General features: G+C 35.2%; 3 protein-coding genes across 3 annotated transcripts; 1 reads left to right on the top strand and 2 right to left on the bottom strand.

Moving 5' to 3' along the window:
* Positions 1 to 196: 196 nt before the first annotated feature.
* Positions 197 to 1,508, bottom strand: LOC132168994 (plasmodesmata-located protein 3-like). The gene is made up of 2 exons (XM_059580088.1): positions 767 to 1,508; positions 197 to 593 (listed from the first exon to the last, which is right to left on the bottom strand). Exons 1-2 carry the CDS (start codon positions 1,506 to 1,508, stop codon positions 460 to 462), a joined length of 876 nt encoding a protein of 291 aa, XP_059436071.1. The 3' UTR covers positions 197 to 459.
* A 1,761-nt stretch (positions 1,509 to 3,269) lies between these two features.
* Positions 3,270 to 4,235, bottom strand: LOC132168993 (uncharacterized). The gene has a single exon (XM_059580087.1). It carries the CDS (start codon positions 4,233 to 4,235, stop codon positions 3,270 to 3,272), a length of 966 nt encoding a protein of 321 aa, XP_059436070.1.
* Positions 4,236 to 11,273: 7,038 nt separating this feature from the next.
* On the top strand, positions 11,274 to 15,456 carry LOC132171063 (hypothetical protein At1g04090-like). Its single transcript, XM_059582273.1, has 2 exons — positions 11,274 to 11,728; positions 13,371 to 15,456. Exons 1-2 carry the CDS (start codon positions 11,626 to 11,628, stop codon positions 14,969 to 14,971), a joined length of 1,704 nt encoding a protein of 567 aa, XP_059438256.1. The 5' UTR covers positions 11,274 to 11,625; the 3' UTR covers positions 14,972 to 15,456.
* Positions 15,457 to 16,390: the final 934 nt, after the last annotated feature.

Genomic DNA, 16,390 nt, shown 5'->3' with positions numbered 1-16,390 from the left:
ATAAATATTTACATAATAGAGGCCCACTATATTTCAGAAGCTACACGTACATTAGAAGATAATACAATACCTGCTACATTTTCATCCCAACTGCCACATCCACTCCTATCAATCCTTACCTTCCAAGAATCAGACTCTCTCTCTCTCTCTCTCTCTCTCTCTCTCTCTAGATTGCCATCCCATTATAAATCTTTTTTATTGTAGAAGTTAAGAATAAAATAATAACAAAAAAAGATGAGGAACTCTACCCACCACAGAAACAGATAGGAAACCCACCAAGTTGGTTTCTTTCCCACAAACTGCATCATATAATATAATACGTGCTCCCAAATAGGAGTATTAGCCCTAGCTTGCAGAATAATTTACTGCATTTTACTACTAAATAACATAAAAGAGACAAGGAGAAAAAACTAAGATTAAACAATGTTATAAATCTGTGATGATCAAAATATGTTTACTTTAATCATCCTCTTTCTTCCCCCACGACTTGATAAGCAACAAGAACATAAACCCCAAAAATAAAGCTGCTGCCCCTCCCACAACAATTGCTGCTACCTTCCCATTGCTATTGTTGTTGCCTCTCTGATTATTCTCTGTCAAGAAAATATCCGGTGTTACTTGTTACTAAAAATGAATAATTTTAATGAACAAAAAGGTGAATGTAGTTTTGAGTATTTTGTGAGTAATTTTTGTTAATACTTTTTCTTTTTTGCTAAAAAACAAAAAAAAAATTGTCCTAAAAAGCGTGATCAAACGAGCCCGTTACCTGGGTGTGGATTGGCTGGTATCCCGTCTGGGTTGAAGGTATAACTGATAAAGCACTTGTCCAAGTAGATTTCTCCCGAAACTGATTCCCCACATTCTTCATGGGCTATTTGCTCTGCGTTGCTCACACATTCTCCACACTCACAACCTCCTAAATCGCCCTCACATTGTGCCATCACCTGCACTGACTCATAATTAGTTGTATAAAACCCGTTACCGTGCACGATGCCGTCTATTAGAGCCGCAAACGCTGCATCCCAGAGCTCTACAAATCCGTTGGCCGCCACCTTCGATTCCCCACAAGTGTTGTGGCGTAAGTTTGTTTTGGAAGTGCTGGTTTCATGAAAACCACCAGCTTCATAGTGTGTATAGCACCCAAAAAGCTGCACCCGGGCTGCCATTGCTTGGCTGCACAAGCTGTTTGACATTTGAGCAACCGTGTTAACACAGCGGTAACACTCTTCCTCACTGATATCCCCCCTGCATTGAAAGAGGCCGGAAACGGCCGCCTCGCTGCCACCTCCGACGGCTTTGAAAAACTTGGATTGAGAGGAGTGAGCTACGAGCTCTTGGAAAAGAGAGGAAAGGGCAGCTTGTGATTGTGATTTTGTTGGATCTGTGAATGTCTGGCTTGCGCAATCCTTGTATACTAAGGTGGTGTAATCTGCAGAGGATTCGAGAGATGGCAGGAAGAAGAGAGAAAAATAAACTATAAATGATATGATCAAATTAATTGAATTCATTTGGGAGCTGCTTCTTGTTCAACTTAATAAGACGAATTTTTCTTGGTTTTCTTTTTTGATGGATTTGCTGCTACATTGGGTTGTAAAGAAACATGTGTTTGGTTGCATGAATGGATATATAATTATCATTTTGGAGAGAGATGGAGTTGGGGAGTTGGGTTTTTCCTGCCTACCGCACCAAACTCTGGATGAATTTCTAGAATTTGCCACTAAGACTTTCAAATGGAAGGTGAAAAAGCCTCCACTTCTAATGTCAACTACATACAACACCCATCTAAATGAGTCAAGCCAAATTTGGTAGACAATTGTTGGAGCTAAAATTTGTTAATTATTTAGAATAGATTATTATTATTATTATTATTATTATTATTATTATTTTTTTCAAATTGGGTTTGAGAAATTTCTTCTAACTCAATTTCTAAAAGTGCCATGTATCTTTTGGACATGTAAGAAACACGTGTTTTTATTTTATTTTATATTTTATATTTTATATTTTTTATTAATGCTATTAAAAGAGTGAAATAAAAAAACACATGAGAGGAGCACATGTTACTAAAAAAAGACATGTGCGTCTCACATATTAAAGAACAGACTACACTTTTAGAGACTTGGTTGAAAGAAATTCATCTAACCTGATTTGGAGACAATTTTTGTCCGTCTAGAATTGAACTTGATCGCTTGAGTCTCAACCCATCTCAACAATTTTTTCTCTTACTTTTTTTTTTTTTTTTTTGACATATCCACACAAGAGGGGGAGGGGGAAAGAGAATTGGAACTAGTGACCTCCACTTTATTAGGCGTAGTTCCCAGCCGATTGAGCTACTCCTTGAGGACCTTTCTCCTACATATTTGTGTAAATGTCAATTACCTAATCCAATCACTAATTGGACCATACACTCCAAGGAACAAGGGACTAATATTATAAATTCAAAAAGTCTCAAGACCAATTTTATCATTTTTTTAAAATTTAAGGAATATTTTAATAAAGAGAATGTGATATTCTTTCATTTTCCATCAATCTCTCATCTATCTCATTTTTAAATTCGCCATTCAATATATAGTATCTACACATGTAGATGTTATAGATTTGACGGTAAATTTGAAAAACATATGGATGGATAGGGATAGAAGATGAAAAAATAGCATTTTTATTTGATAAAAATGAAAACTAGAGGGACCATCTTTGAATTTAATCCTAATTTTTATTCATTAAAAAAACTATTGAACTTGTTCGGGAATTTCTACATAGAACTAAGAAATGCGTACAATTTTAGTTTACAACGGTAAAATTTCATTCATGGGATCTTAAGAACAAACAGTATGGTCTTTAAGAGGTAACTCAATTGGCTATAGACCACGCCTAATGAAGTGGAGATTATTAGTTCGAATTCTTCCTCCCTCTTTCCTTGTATGGACATGTCAAAAAAAAAACAAACAAACGGGATGTCGGAAGATTAAACTGTGCAATTAGAAAAAATATTCCCCATAATTAAAAAAAGAAAAAGAAAATAGATTCATTAAGAAAGAATCATACAAAACCTTTATATATTGCCATACAAGACGCAGCACGTCTATTTACATTCATACAAAACTCCCAGTGAAAAAAGAAAGAAAAAAGAAATGTAAATGTAAATAGAGATTAAAATATATTAAATAAATACTCGCACCAAATTGTATTAGCCTTCGGTCAAAGTACTGTTACATTATATTATATATGTATATATAAAATAAAATAAAATTTATAATATATATAAAATGTCATCAAAAAGTAATTTCCGATGCGCTAATCAGATGAACCTTGCTGCCGTCAATCTTCTTCTTTCTAATGCCGCCACCACACGCAATCGAAAACTCAAACCCATAAGCATTTCCGAAGCACGAAAACAGCCCGCCGCCGGCGGAGCGGCTACGCCGGTGCCCGCTTCGCTTTTTGATCGACGACCCAAATTTTTTGTACTCGTTGTCGTATATCGGCGGAAGCGTCATCTGCCACCTTGCGATCTTCGTCTTCAGTCCTTCCATGCTACTATCCTCCGACCATTCATCCCACAGAGAGCTCCCCGGCTGATCATCCTCCACAGATTTCAATCGCAACTCCTTCCCCACCGCCGCAGTGACCAGTTGTCCCACATCGGAGGACTGCACCGTCCCGCCATGGTCGTCGTATATGGAGCTCATTTTCATAGCTAATCCTTCGCCGAAAATATCGGATCCTTCGCTTAAGGAGCGCTTGCGCTGGATGGGCTTGGGTCGCTCGTTTTTCTCAGCCGCCGATTCGCTGAGCTCGCTGTATATCATCGACATGCTCCCCAAGGTGCTGTCGATAAGCGCGACGCCGACGTTGAGAATCCCTTTTGGCCGGCCGGAGGGGCGGGCTACCTGAAGCGCCACGAACCGCTTTTTGGATCTCCCTTCGGCGGTGAGAGACGAGGGAGGGAGGAGACTACTAATCAGAACACGAACGACGCCGATGAGGGTGTCGCGTATCCACGACGAAGCGTATATCTCGATCATCACGGCGGAGTCGTCGGCGTTGAGGAACTTGTTGTCGACGCGGAACAAGAATTTCTCGTTCCACATGGGGCTCGTGTGGCCGTCTCTGTCGATACGTGTCAACAATTTGCGCTCCGGGTGGAGCCAAGCAACGGCGTACGTCTGCATTGACTTGGACAGCGCCTCCAGGTCCCGCGCCGACACCAAATTAATCTCTAAAAGTTGAAACGACATGACGTCGACGGCTGTCGCACCGAAGACAACAACAATAACGGCAACGACGACGGAGGCGGTGGGGATGCTAAAATGCGCCGTGGTGACAGAATTACGGATTTTTTTTATTTTTATTTTTTTCTTTTTTCCGATGGATTTTCTTGCAGATGGAGACGAAGAATAGGAAAAGGAGATGACTCGCAAGGGAGCCTTTTATCGGAGGCCGTTGCGTTATTTCAGGTTTGTTTGTGTGATCGTAATTTCTTCTCAAAAACAGAAGAAACATAAATTATACCGTTTAATTTAATCACGATGCCCCAAAATGCCCATGGATAAAAATAAATCATTGTTTGGTTTAGGTAATAATGTAGGAGGATAGAAAGGGAAAAAATGATAGAATTATATATATATATATACATATATATAATCTGGATTTGTATTACTAGCTCCTTCTATAACCTAAAATAGAGGAAATTAACTACCTTCATAACTACCCTGATTTATTCAGGTTTGTCATACCTGTCTTCCCCCCATCTGGTTTGACTACTACAATTGTTTTTCCCATTTTACCCTTAATTTAATTTAAGAATTAACTGTACTCTTGATATATCTGTCCTCCTTTCAATATATATATATATATATATTTCCTAGCTCTCACTTGGTTCTAACTTTAGAAGCAACTTTTTTTAAAAAAATAAATAAATAAAATTAATTAAAAAAATGGAAAAAAATTCACATCACATTTGAAAGGATTATAAGGGGACAAAAATCTTTCTTCTAGCTAGAGTTCCTTCAAACTATGTGTCCTCAAATTATCAATTGGGACAACATCCTCTCAAATTAGCAAAAAATTATTGTCTCGTAATAACGAACCTTCAATAAAAAATAAAAGTCTTAAAATTCTTAGAAAAACTAAAATTGAAAAAAGCCAACAATGAGCAAAAGGATGGTGTTTGTGCAAAATTGCTATGCCATCCGCCCTCGGATAGTCATCTGACGGCTCCCGGAGGTGAGGTGCGTGGAGCTCAAGGGGACGCCTCACTTTGGGGGCTTCAACCTTCTGCCATAGGCCCATAGGGATGGGGAGGCTATGCAGGCCTGGATCGCTGCCATGGCCACTGTCAAATGGTTTTTTTTTTTTTTTTTCAAATTTATAAGAATATTTTGATCGATTTATTTATTTATTTATTTATTTTATCTAGAAACACATTGACAATTTTTGAATAGAGGGAGGAGAATCTGGCTTCATGCACATATGCTGTAAAAAAAGAAAGGGCCTAGATTTATTTTTACCAAACTCTGTCGTTTCTTGTCTTACACAACAGTTGTTTATTAGTTTTTCCTGCTACGATGAGATCAAAACCTGGGCCCTTTATTATTTTCATTACAACACCCAAGCTAGATTGAGGGGTATGTTCTCCGATTGATAATTTCAAAGAGACATTATCAATTAGGTAGTAGTTTGAGAAATTACGTAAATATTTCCTTTAAAAACCAAAAAACTAATAGTCTAATACTATTTTGATTCTTTAACTCGTTTTTAAGTAACTCACTCGATTTCCAATTTTATCAATTCGTTCCATGTGTTTCTTCCGATTTACAACCACTTTTTTTTTTTTCTTTTTTTTTCCTTATTCCGTTAAGAGAAATGTTAAGCTTACAAAAGTTTTTATAATTTTGAATATAACGCAACCAGTTTGAATTACAACACCCAAGCTAGATCTGAGGGGTATATCCTCCAATTGATAATTTCAAAGAGACATTGTCAATTAGATAGTAGTTTGAAAAAGTACGTAGATAGTTCCTTTAAAAACCAAAAAACAAAAAACCAATACTATTTTGATACTTTAACCCGTTTTTAATTAAGTAACTCACTGGATTTCTAATTTTATCAATTTGTTCCATGTGTTTCTTCCAATTTATAACCACATTTTTTTTTTCCTTATTCCGTTAAGAGAAATGTTAGGTTTACAAAAGTTTTTATAATTTTGAATATAGCGCAAGCGTTAGCATAATATATGCGCCCCCGAGTCCACACCTCCAATGATCATGCTTCTCTAGAAGGATATATACACCACCGTAGAATAGATTTTCATATTCCTTTCTCATTTGAACAACCCAAATCATCTTCTGTATTTATATCAAACATCTTGTAAACAATCGGTATGGTGAAAATATAGTTACAGAAATGCAAAGACAAAATTATAAAATAATAATAATAAGTTAGTTTCTTAATGAAAACGAAAACAAAAATCTTTCCTTATTGGGAAGTTTCCTTAAGTAGAAACTTTCCTTAAATGAGCCCTTGCTTTACATAGAAACCTTCTTTGTTTATTTATTTATTTTTTTCTTCATACTTGAGGATAGGTACCAATTTGTGAGTAAAAACTCATTTGTAAAACATTTTAGCATTTATAAGCATGTTTGAGATTGCGTTTGAGAAATAGAGCTTTTAAGTCAAAAAGTGCGTTTGGGCAAAAACTTCATTTTTAAGCTTTTGTCAAATGGGTTTTGGCCATTTTTAAGCTTCTTGAACACTTAAAAGCGCTTTTAATTTTTTTTAACCAAACTAGTACTTTTTTTTTTTTTTTAAACAAACTTTTTGAGTGTTCAAAGCACTTTTAGTCAGGCCCCTCAAATATAATTCCAAACAGGCCTTAAAACACTTTTAAAAGCATTTAACATACTCTAATAATGCAGAATAGAGATTTGAATGGATAATATTACAACACCCAAGTAGAGGGAGAACTAGCATTTGGAGTTTAGGAGACAAAATTAAAAAATTTAGGGATAAAAATGACTTTTTAAAAAAAATTTGAGAACTACATGGCCCCTTGGAGGGCTGCCCCCCTAAAAGGGGCTATGTAGTTCCGCCCCTGTACCCAAGATAAACGTACCAAGATCCTCTCTAATTCTTCTGAACCGGAGAGCAACCGGTCCCTCATAACATGAAGGCATTTTTGTAATTTTACTTTTTGGACAAAAATGCCGATGAGGACCAGTTCTTCTCTGGTTAAAAAAATCCTTTTGAAAGGTAATCCGGACATGAAGGAAAGCCTTCACTTTCTAGTTTCTCCTAACTAAACATCTTTTTGCAGGGCTAGGTGGGCCGAAGATATTGTGGCCCAGTAAGCCTTACACCAAGACCGGGCCTAAACTTGAAAGAGAGCGCCGCTGTCAAGCCAGGCTCGAGCATATATGGTAAGCCTTGTATCAAATCCGACCAATATACAACAATTTGGTTACTTTTGCTTCCAGCCTTCCGGGGCATCCTACATTATATTTGTTTGATAGGCTCTTGGGCAACAAAAATGCTTTTGACAGAGGCTGCCAAGATATCATCGTTGGTGGTGGTTTACTAGCCTTAAAGAAATCTTCAAAGTAGATAAGCATGTGTTACGGTAAGAGTTCGATTCTTAAAATGAAAATCTTTAATCTCATTAGTATTAATCGTCTTGAGTTCTATTAATATTTAGATGGAGTTAAGTCAGGCTATGACTAAGTCGAATTTAAGGAAGTATATGCAGTTTTTACTGTTTAGACTCTTTTTGTGCGGTTCACAACGAACAGATGCTACTATAATCACGTTCAAGATAGTTACATTTTTACAGTCGGTTTCTCCGAAAAAAAAAAAAGAAAAATAAAAAAAAGCCAAGATTATTACAAAATTGGGCAAGGGATCTATTGGTAGTAGTACCTTTACTGTTGGAGTCTTTTAATAGAATTAGGAAAAAAAAAAAAATCTCATTATCAAAATATTGTTGGGTTGGAACAAACCTCACGCCTAAAGAAATGGGGGGACGGCTGAAACCGGAAGTGATAAAAGTTTGAAGTCCAATGGGGCGGCTGCTCTGAAATTTATTTGAACAAATTATTAAACCTAAAGGCATTCATTCCTCTTGACAACGACAATTTGGTACACCTAAACACATTCATCCGACAGAGACAATTTGGTGGGATTGGAACATGACAAACTATCCTGGACCGTCGATTACCAACTTCAATCATTTTGCTTCTTCTTTTTTTCTTTACATCTAAAATATCTGAGATGGACGTGAGACATATCCAAACATGTTATAAATAACGTTAACGTTAAGCGGGCAAAAGTTGTCGGTTTCATATCAATTCGGTTGATCCGTTAATTTGATTTTGTCAACCCGAATTCAACATTTTTTATTAAACGAGTGACTAGAACCCATTTTACCTAAACCATTATCTTAAAATTACGAATTGAAATTTACAGATCACGGGTTAAATTGTGAGCCCTAACTCAAAGCTTCCTTTTTAATATGATATATGAATGAAGTAGGATTGAGATTAAAGTTAAATCCAAATCTTATCATCTAAACTACATGCCTTGAAAACTTTTGCCACACCGATTATAGTTTTTGCTTTTAAATCATTAAGACACAGACTTTACATGGATTACTTATAAAAGAAATCATCACTAGCAGTCTAGCATTCTGACAATGACATTGCTTTTTGTATAGCCGTGTTAAATTATTGATTGTTAAATTTTATATGAAATTAATTACTTAATTAATATTCTATTAATTAATATTTAATTGAAATATTAACTATATTTTCAACCCAACAAATATTAAAAAATATACTTAATCTCAATAAAAAATTATATAGTTTGTTAAGACATTTTTCGGCGCAACAGTTTTCAATTGGTGTGAACAGCGTGTTCTTTGAGGTGTCCTTGCTTTTCAAAATTTGCACTCCTACAAGACAATAACCAATTAAAACAACTTGCCGGTAGAGTGCCGGCGGATCTCATTTCGATGCCTAATGCACAGTCTTTCAGTTGAGAGTTATGACCCATTATTCTTCTAGTGGTCTGGTATTGGTCTTGAGGCTCATTATGCATCTGATAGACTAATAGAGTAAAATTATTCCTAACATCGTTTTTTCCAAAAGAATTTTTTATTTAGGGGTAACTTCACTAAAGAGTAAAGACCCCTGAATTTCTACCCGATTTGACAAACTCTCATAAATTTCAAAATCTCTCAATTTAGTTCCCTGAACTTTTAATTGCAATCAATTTGGACCCCTGCAGCAGATTTTAAACATTAAATGACGTTTATACCCATGATTTTTTTATAAAATTCTAACTTTACCCTTAATTCTAATTTTTTTTTTTTGTTTTTTTAATTTTTTAAAAAATGAAAATCAAGAATATTTTGATCTTTTTTGGTATTTTTAATGGCTAAATTTGATGAAGAAGTTCAAATTGAAAGCAATTAAAAGTTCAAGAGACTAAATTGAGAGATTTTGAAATTTATGAAAGATTTATCAACTCGAATAGAGGTTCAAGAATCTTCAGTAAAGTTATCTTTTTTATTTATTAATACCCTTGAACCAAAGACCTAAAGAGCATATTTATCACCTAATTTCTTTTTTTTTTTTTGGGAAAAGAAAATATATGTGGCTTAATTCTCACAATCATTTGCAAGAGAAGTGACAAAATATAGTGATTGAGAAGAAAACATGGTGTATTTTTCGGTTTTTCTTTTTCTTTTCAATTACGCATCCAAGTTTGTTGCGGTTTTGAGACGCATGAGAAATCAATATACGTAGAGAAATGGGAATTCATCGAATATATATATAGTACAATTTTTTTTATTTTTTTCCCATTGTACGTGTTCATTCAATTTCAAGCTAGGGATATCATGCATGTCCAATATACATATATACATATAAATACGTGCTTCTCTGAGCGCGTGTACATCACAGAAAGGATGATCATTTTACCTTTTGGGGGCATAAGATATTAAGATGGATAGATAAGCTCATATGATTTGCAATAATTGTTGCTTTAAGCCTTTAATCAATAATTGTGATGACTTAAAAGCAATAATTGTTGCTTTCAAATGATTTGCATCTCTTTTCCTCCTCCCCCACCCCCCCAGTTAGGTAAATATTTAACTAAATTTTTAGTTAAAGATTTATATTTTAATTATTTACTTTTGTAAAACATTTACATTTAAGTAGACTTTTTCACTTTTCCTACTCCCAAAGAAGAGAGATTTTTATTTATTTATTAATATAGCTAAGAAATTGTCATAGCTCAACAAAGTTACTGAGCATTATAGTAGTTCGATAAATCTTTAACTATTTAGTTGAGTCGGATGTCGAGTGTTTTAACAAATTTTTGCTACAAGGTTAACAAAAATAACTTTTTAACTATTTTGTTGAGCTGGATTAAGTATTCTTAGATGCAACCATGAGTTTTATGACAAATTCTCTTTTGAATTTTCTATTTTCTAGGTAAAGTACATAGATTTAGTTGTATAGTAACTCAAATATGATATTATAGGAGCCTTAGAGCATCTCTAGAAAAAATAGGCAAATCCTTCATAATAGTTAGATTTAACTGTTATTAACATTTTATCCTCTTTAGCATAATAGTCATTTTGTAGTTTTTCCTTCTAGTATAAATAGTAAATAGCATGATTAGCCTATTTACTATTCACACTATAAACTTTGTTTATTATTATTTTTCTCTCCCTTTCTTTGTTTTACTCTTTTTCCTCCTCTTTCTTTCACACACTTTCCCACAAAATAGTATTTAAAGAAAATAAAGAGTAGAATAAATAATGTGTTAGAGTGTGTATAACAAAATTAGTTAGTTAAATTAAAAATTTATACTTTTTCAATAGATATTTTGCCTACTTCTATTGAAAATGCTCTAAAGGAGGGTTATAGAAAAGAGTAAGAATCCTTTTTACACCAATTGTATTTAAGCATTTTTAGTGACTTTAGTTTTTATTTTTTATTTTTTATTTTTATTTTTAAGTAACTAATACGAGAGATTACTTCAAACAAGAACTTGGTAGTCGACACGGAACAAGAATAGGTAGGGTACATGATGTCTTTTAAAACACGACACATTAATTGGTTTTATATATATATATATATATAGTTGTATTTTCTTAAAAAATAATATATATTAAAAAAAAAAAAGAAAGATAAAAGTAGGTACCCACGTTTCAAGTACGATACCAATTCTTTTCTTACAAAAAGCATAAGTGAGGTAACGGTGGCTTCCTCGTGAGTGGACAAATCATAAACTCCAAAAAGGAAAGAAACCACATCGGCTCCTCCATTTTTCACGCGCGTTCCTCCTCTCTCTCTCTCTCTGACACGGAAGAAAAAGGTTCCAAGTGTTAGGGGGTCTCTCCATCTCTCTCTCCTGTGCCTGTGTCTTTTCTTAGAGTTATAGAGGGAGAGGGAGAGGGAGAGGGGGCTGTCATACTTTACTATCACTCTCTGCGTATATTTTTTGAAATACATAGAAAAGTGGAAGAGATTGACTGATCAGGATCAAAGACTTTGGAAAATAGCTTCTGGGTTTTGTTGAAAATTCTTTAGCTTGTGTTTGAGTGAGTGAATTTGCATCATCAAGATGTTTGGGTGTGAGTGTTTGTGCTGGGAAACTGAGCCCGAGTTCTATTCACCTGAGCCTGAGCCTTTCTCTCTGCCTGTACCTCTCCCAGACTGGCCAGAAGGTATGCCTCCCTAAACCAAGTTTAGTTAATTTTTCATGACTCCCAAGACTTTCTTTTTGGAAAATGATTTGTGGGGTTTGTTCTTTTGTGATGAATGAGTGATTTGTTTTGGGAGTAGCTTGGATGCCAAGCTGGGATATTGGGTTTGATTATTTTCCCGATTTACTTGTACTTTTTTTTTTCCTTCTTTTTTGTTGAGTTATGATGATTATGATCTTGATAAATTTGTTCGTGAGTTAATTTCCGTGGTTGTTTATGCTTTTAGAAATATTTTTATGGGTATCTGGTGTTGATTGTAGGAATATTCTCTTTCTCTCTCTCTCGTTTTGGTGGTTGTGAGGTACCTGCCCTGTCTGCAGATTATGCTGATATTATGGTTCACGGATCTAGTGCCTTCAGATTATTATTATTTTTTTTTTTAAAAAAAAACCTTAGTAAAATATATGAATATTACATAAATCAACTTCAGTTAAAACTGATTTTTATATTTCAGTAACATTATTATTTTATTAATAAAATTGGCCATTTTCAAAAAAAAAAAAAAAAGCTTAAAAACTGTTTTTCTTTTTTGTAACATTATTCATGCCATCACTATATCTCTGCTCAGGTTTTACTTCATTAATATTAGTGCTTTCTGTGTAAATTACTCCATTAAACCACAATATGGTATGCCATTTAGTCCATTGGTTTTACTTATAAATGCTGCTCTTTATATAATTTTTCATTTATAAATGCTAATGCAGTTTTGTCTTGTTGCATTAGCTGATAAACCTTGTTCAACACATTAATGAATTTGGTCAAAATTTTGATATGTAGAGAATCTTGGTTGCCTTGAAAGTTGAATTCTTGTCTATGTAGCACATTCCCATCCGCTTATTTTTATTTTTATTATTATTTTTTTTAAAAAAAACAAAAACATAAAACAAAAAGACAAAGAGAATGTTACTTGAGAATGCTGAGTAGCATTTTTCTTACTCAATAATTATTTCTCATTTTAACATTGTCGTATTAAATTCTTGGAATTTCCTTGTGTTTTTTGTGCTTTCTGTCAAGAAACTTTGATAGATTTCTATGAGCTGAAGTACGTTGACCTCATCAAAGACTGCCATGGAACTCCTTAATGCTGTAGTCCATGTTTGATGGATATTTTAGAAAAATTTTGCTCCATCAATGCTGCACCCTTATGCCTGCTTTAAGTTTTTATTATAAAATGTTTTTTTTTCTTCTTCACATTCTGATTCATGATATGGACACCATCTTTTCAATTGCACTTCATATTTGCATGCGTCATCCGATGTATCTCTGAAATGGCTGGGGTGAATCTGATATGAAGAAAAATAAAAACAAACAGGAGACCACAAATCTCTTGATTATTCACCATCTTTTTCCCTTCTTTTTTGAAAAAATCTCAAGTTTTTATGGAGGCATTGGTCTTTTGTTGGGTAAATCCAAGTCAGTTAGTATATTGAGAGTAGATATCTTGTGTAATGATACAGGATCAAGTATCTTATTTGCCACAATGTATAAAGTATTACTTCAATTATATTATTGTTCACTTGAAGTTAACTTTTCACTGTTCCCTGCAAAAGTATCATGTTTGTATCAACTCTCTGTTCTAAATTGTGTAGTGTCAACTACTCAGGCCAAGGTTTTGCTACTGGAAGAATAAGCTTAGGTGAAATAGAAGTTCTCAAAATCACAGAGTTTGAGAGCATTTGGAACTGCAATCTGTTGCATGGAAAAACAAAAGGTCTCACATTCTACAAACCTGTGGGGATCCCAGATGGCTTTTTCTGCCTTGGTTACTATTGCCAGCCCAATGACCAGCCATTGAGAGGGCATGTTCTTGTGGCTTGTATTGCCGCTTCTCCTGAGAAGGAAGTTGGTTCTATCCATGAGCCACTATTAGACTTGCCAGCTCTAAGAAAGCCCCTTAACTACACACTAATCTGGAGTGGAGAAACACAGCACAATGGTTGTGGTTACTTTTGGTTTCCAAACCCTCCAGTGGGTTATAAAGCGATGGGGTTTGTGGTTAGTGACAGGCCAGAGCAGCCCAAACTTGAAGAAGTTAGATGCGTCCGAGCGGATCTCACAGAAAGTTGTGAAACATGTGATATTTTACTTGCCACAGATTCAAAGTCTTCCAAGTACCCATTTCAGGTTTGGAACACAAGACCCTGTGAAAGGGGCGTGTTGTGTAGAGGTGTTTCTGTTGGGACATTCTACTGCACCACCTACTTGGATCCTGAAGAAAATCTGGACATCGCATGCTTGAAGAATCTTGATATAACTCTACATGCTATGCCAAATCTGAACCAGATTCATGCACTAATTAAGCACTATGGGCCAACCGTTTTCTTCCATCCTGACGAGGTTTATTTGCCTTCATCAGTGCAATGGTTTTTCAAGAATGGGGCACTTCTATACCAAGATGGCAATCAGAAGGGTGAACCCATTGATTACAGGGGCTCGAACTTGCCTAGTGGAGGGAAAAACGATGGTGCATTTTGGATAGATTTGCCAAATGATGATGAAGCTAGAGGCAATCTCAAGAACGGAAACTTAGAGAGCGCAGAGCTCTATGTTCATGTAAAACCAGCCATGGGAGGAACTTTTACGGATATAATGATGTGGGTTTTTTGCCCTTTCAATGGACCTGCCACCCTTAAAGTTGGGTTAATGAGCATTGCTATGAGCAAGATAGGGGAACATGTCGGTGACTGGGAGCACTTCACCCTCCGTGTGAGCAACTTCACTGGAGAACTTTGGAGTATGTTCTTCTCGCAGCATAGCGGCGGTGAATGGGTGGATCCTTTTAACTTGGAGTTCATTGAAGGGAATAAGCCTACTGTATATTCGTCAAAAAACGGTCATGCTAGCTTCCCACATCCAGGGACATACCTTCAGGGGTCATCGAAGCTGGGAATAGGAGTGAGAAATGATGCTGCCAGAAGCAAATTTATTGTTGATTCTAGCATCAAGTATCAGATTATTGCAGCTGGGTATCTTGGTGATGGAATAATTCAGGAACCATGCTGGTTGGAATATATGAGAGAATGGGGTCCAACTATTGTGTATGATTCGCGGTCAGAACTCGACAAGTTAATTGATCTTCTTCCACTATTTGTTAGGTTTTCAGTGGAGAATATATTTGAGTTGTTCCCAACAGAGCTGTATGGTGAAGAAGGGCCAACTGGACCAAAGGAGAAGGATAATTGGGCAGGAGACGAAATATGCTAGCTTTTCCATTCAAAAGCCATTTTCTTCCCCACTTCAGATGTGTAAGAAGGGATTGGATTAGTTAATGCAGTCACCAGCTTGCTGCCAAATCAGTGCCGCACAAAGCTTGGAGCAAGAGGGATGTGTGGTGGTAGATATATTAGTGTAAAATATGACGTGTCATTCTTGTTGGTTCATCCATTTGTGGAGGTGCAGTGAACAAATGCTTTCAGTGCTTGCAGGGATCGAAGAGGATAACACTGCAAAATTCCTGACGATATAGTTTATTTATGAAGCTTTTTTTAGCATTGATTGATGGGTTGTGGCTGAAAACTCTGTTGTTACAAGATTGCCAGATTACATGAAGGAATGGTAACTTGGAAAGCTTCCTGAGTTTTCAGCCAGAATGCTGCTTGAACAGTGGATTGCTTGCTTGTAAAATTATTGAAAAAATTAGTATTGTATTTGGTCGGCCAGAGCTATCAAGTGTTGTGATGTTGAGTTTATTATTCTTGTTTTTTGTTTGATAACAAGATGATCCTATTGTATTGAATAAGTAAACTCTCATACTAATCTTATATAACTATGATGATGCATCAGTCAAAATTAATTTTTGAATCAATGGAGGCTTATAACAAGAAAAAATCAACGGTTGATTTTTACTGTTACATCATCATAATTGTATAGCAGTCGTATGATTATGGGGGTATCTTCTTTGAAATGCTTTAATTTGTCATCAATTGTCATAGTGGGTCCCTCATTGCCTTTTCTAAGTTGGTATATTCTATAGGTACCAAAAATACAAGAAGGCTTTGCCCATGCTCCAAAACACATTGGACATGCACACCTAAAGCGGTGGTTAGGTATGAGTAAGGCTACATCTTCGTTTCATTTTCATCCCATTAGGTTCATGTAACAATGCTCATCATTTCTTAATTTTTATTTTATTTTATATTTTAACAAGGGGCCAAATAAATGGAAGTAGAATGGGTTCGTAAAATGTAGCATTACTCTTTGCATATTCATCTTACACACATATCTAACTTAAATTCTTACTAGTGATTAAATCCATCAATCGGTTATGGACCATGTTTAATGAAGTGGAGGTCACTAGTTCGAATCCCCTCGTCCCCTTATTTTGTGTGGACATGTCAAAAAAAAAAAAAAAAAATCCCACTCTTTATCTCAAATTAATATATGGGTAAGTTAGATAAGATGAGATATAAAACTATTGAATTTCTGATCCAATTAGTTTTCTTAATTAATTATTTAAATTTCCTAGGGTTAGACTTGTATTAAATCAATCTCTAAGGTAAAAATGCTTCAGTATCAAATTGATCTACCAAAGTGCAATTTTATCCTCAAATAATATATATATATATTTTTAAGAAATAACAAAACAAAAAGAGAGAAGTTGTTCAACCACCCAAAAATAATCCT

The sequence above is a fragment of the Corylus avellana genome, chromosome ca2, assembly GCF_901000735.1.
Source record: "Corylus avellana chromosome ca2, CavTom2PMs-1.0".
NCBI lineage: Eukaryota > Viridiplantae > Streptophyta > Magnoliopsida > Fagales > Betulaceae > Corylus > Corylus avellana.
Note: the sequence above shows the minus strand (reverse complement) of the source record. Positions and strands in the feature narration are given on the sequence as shown.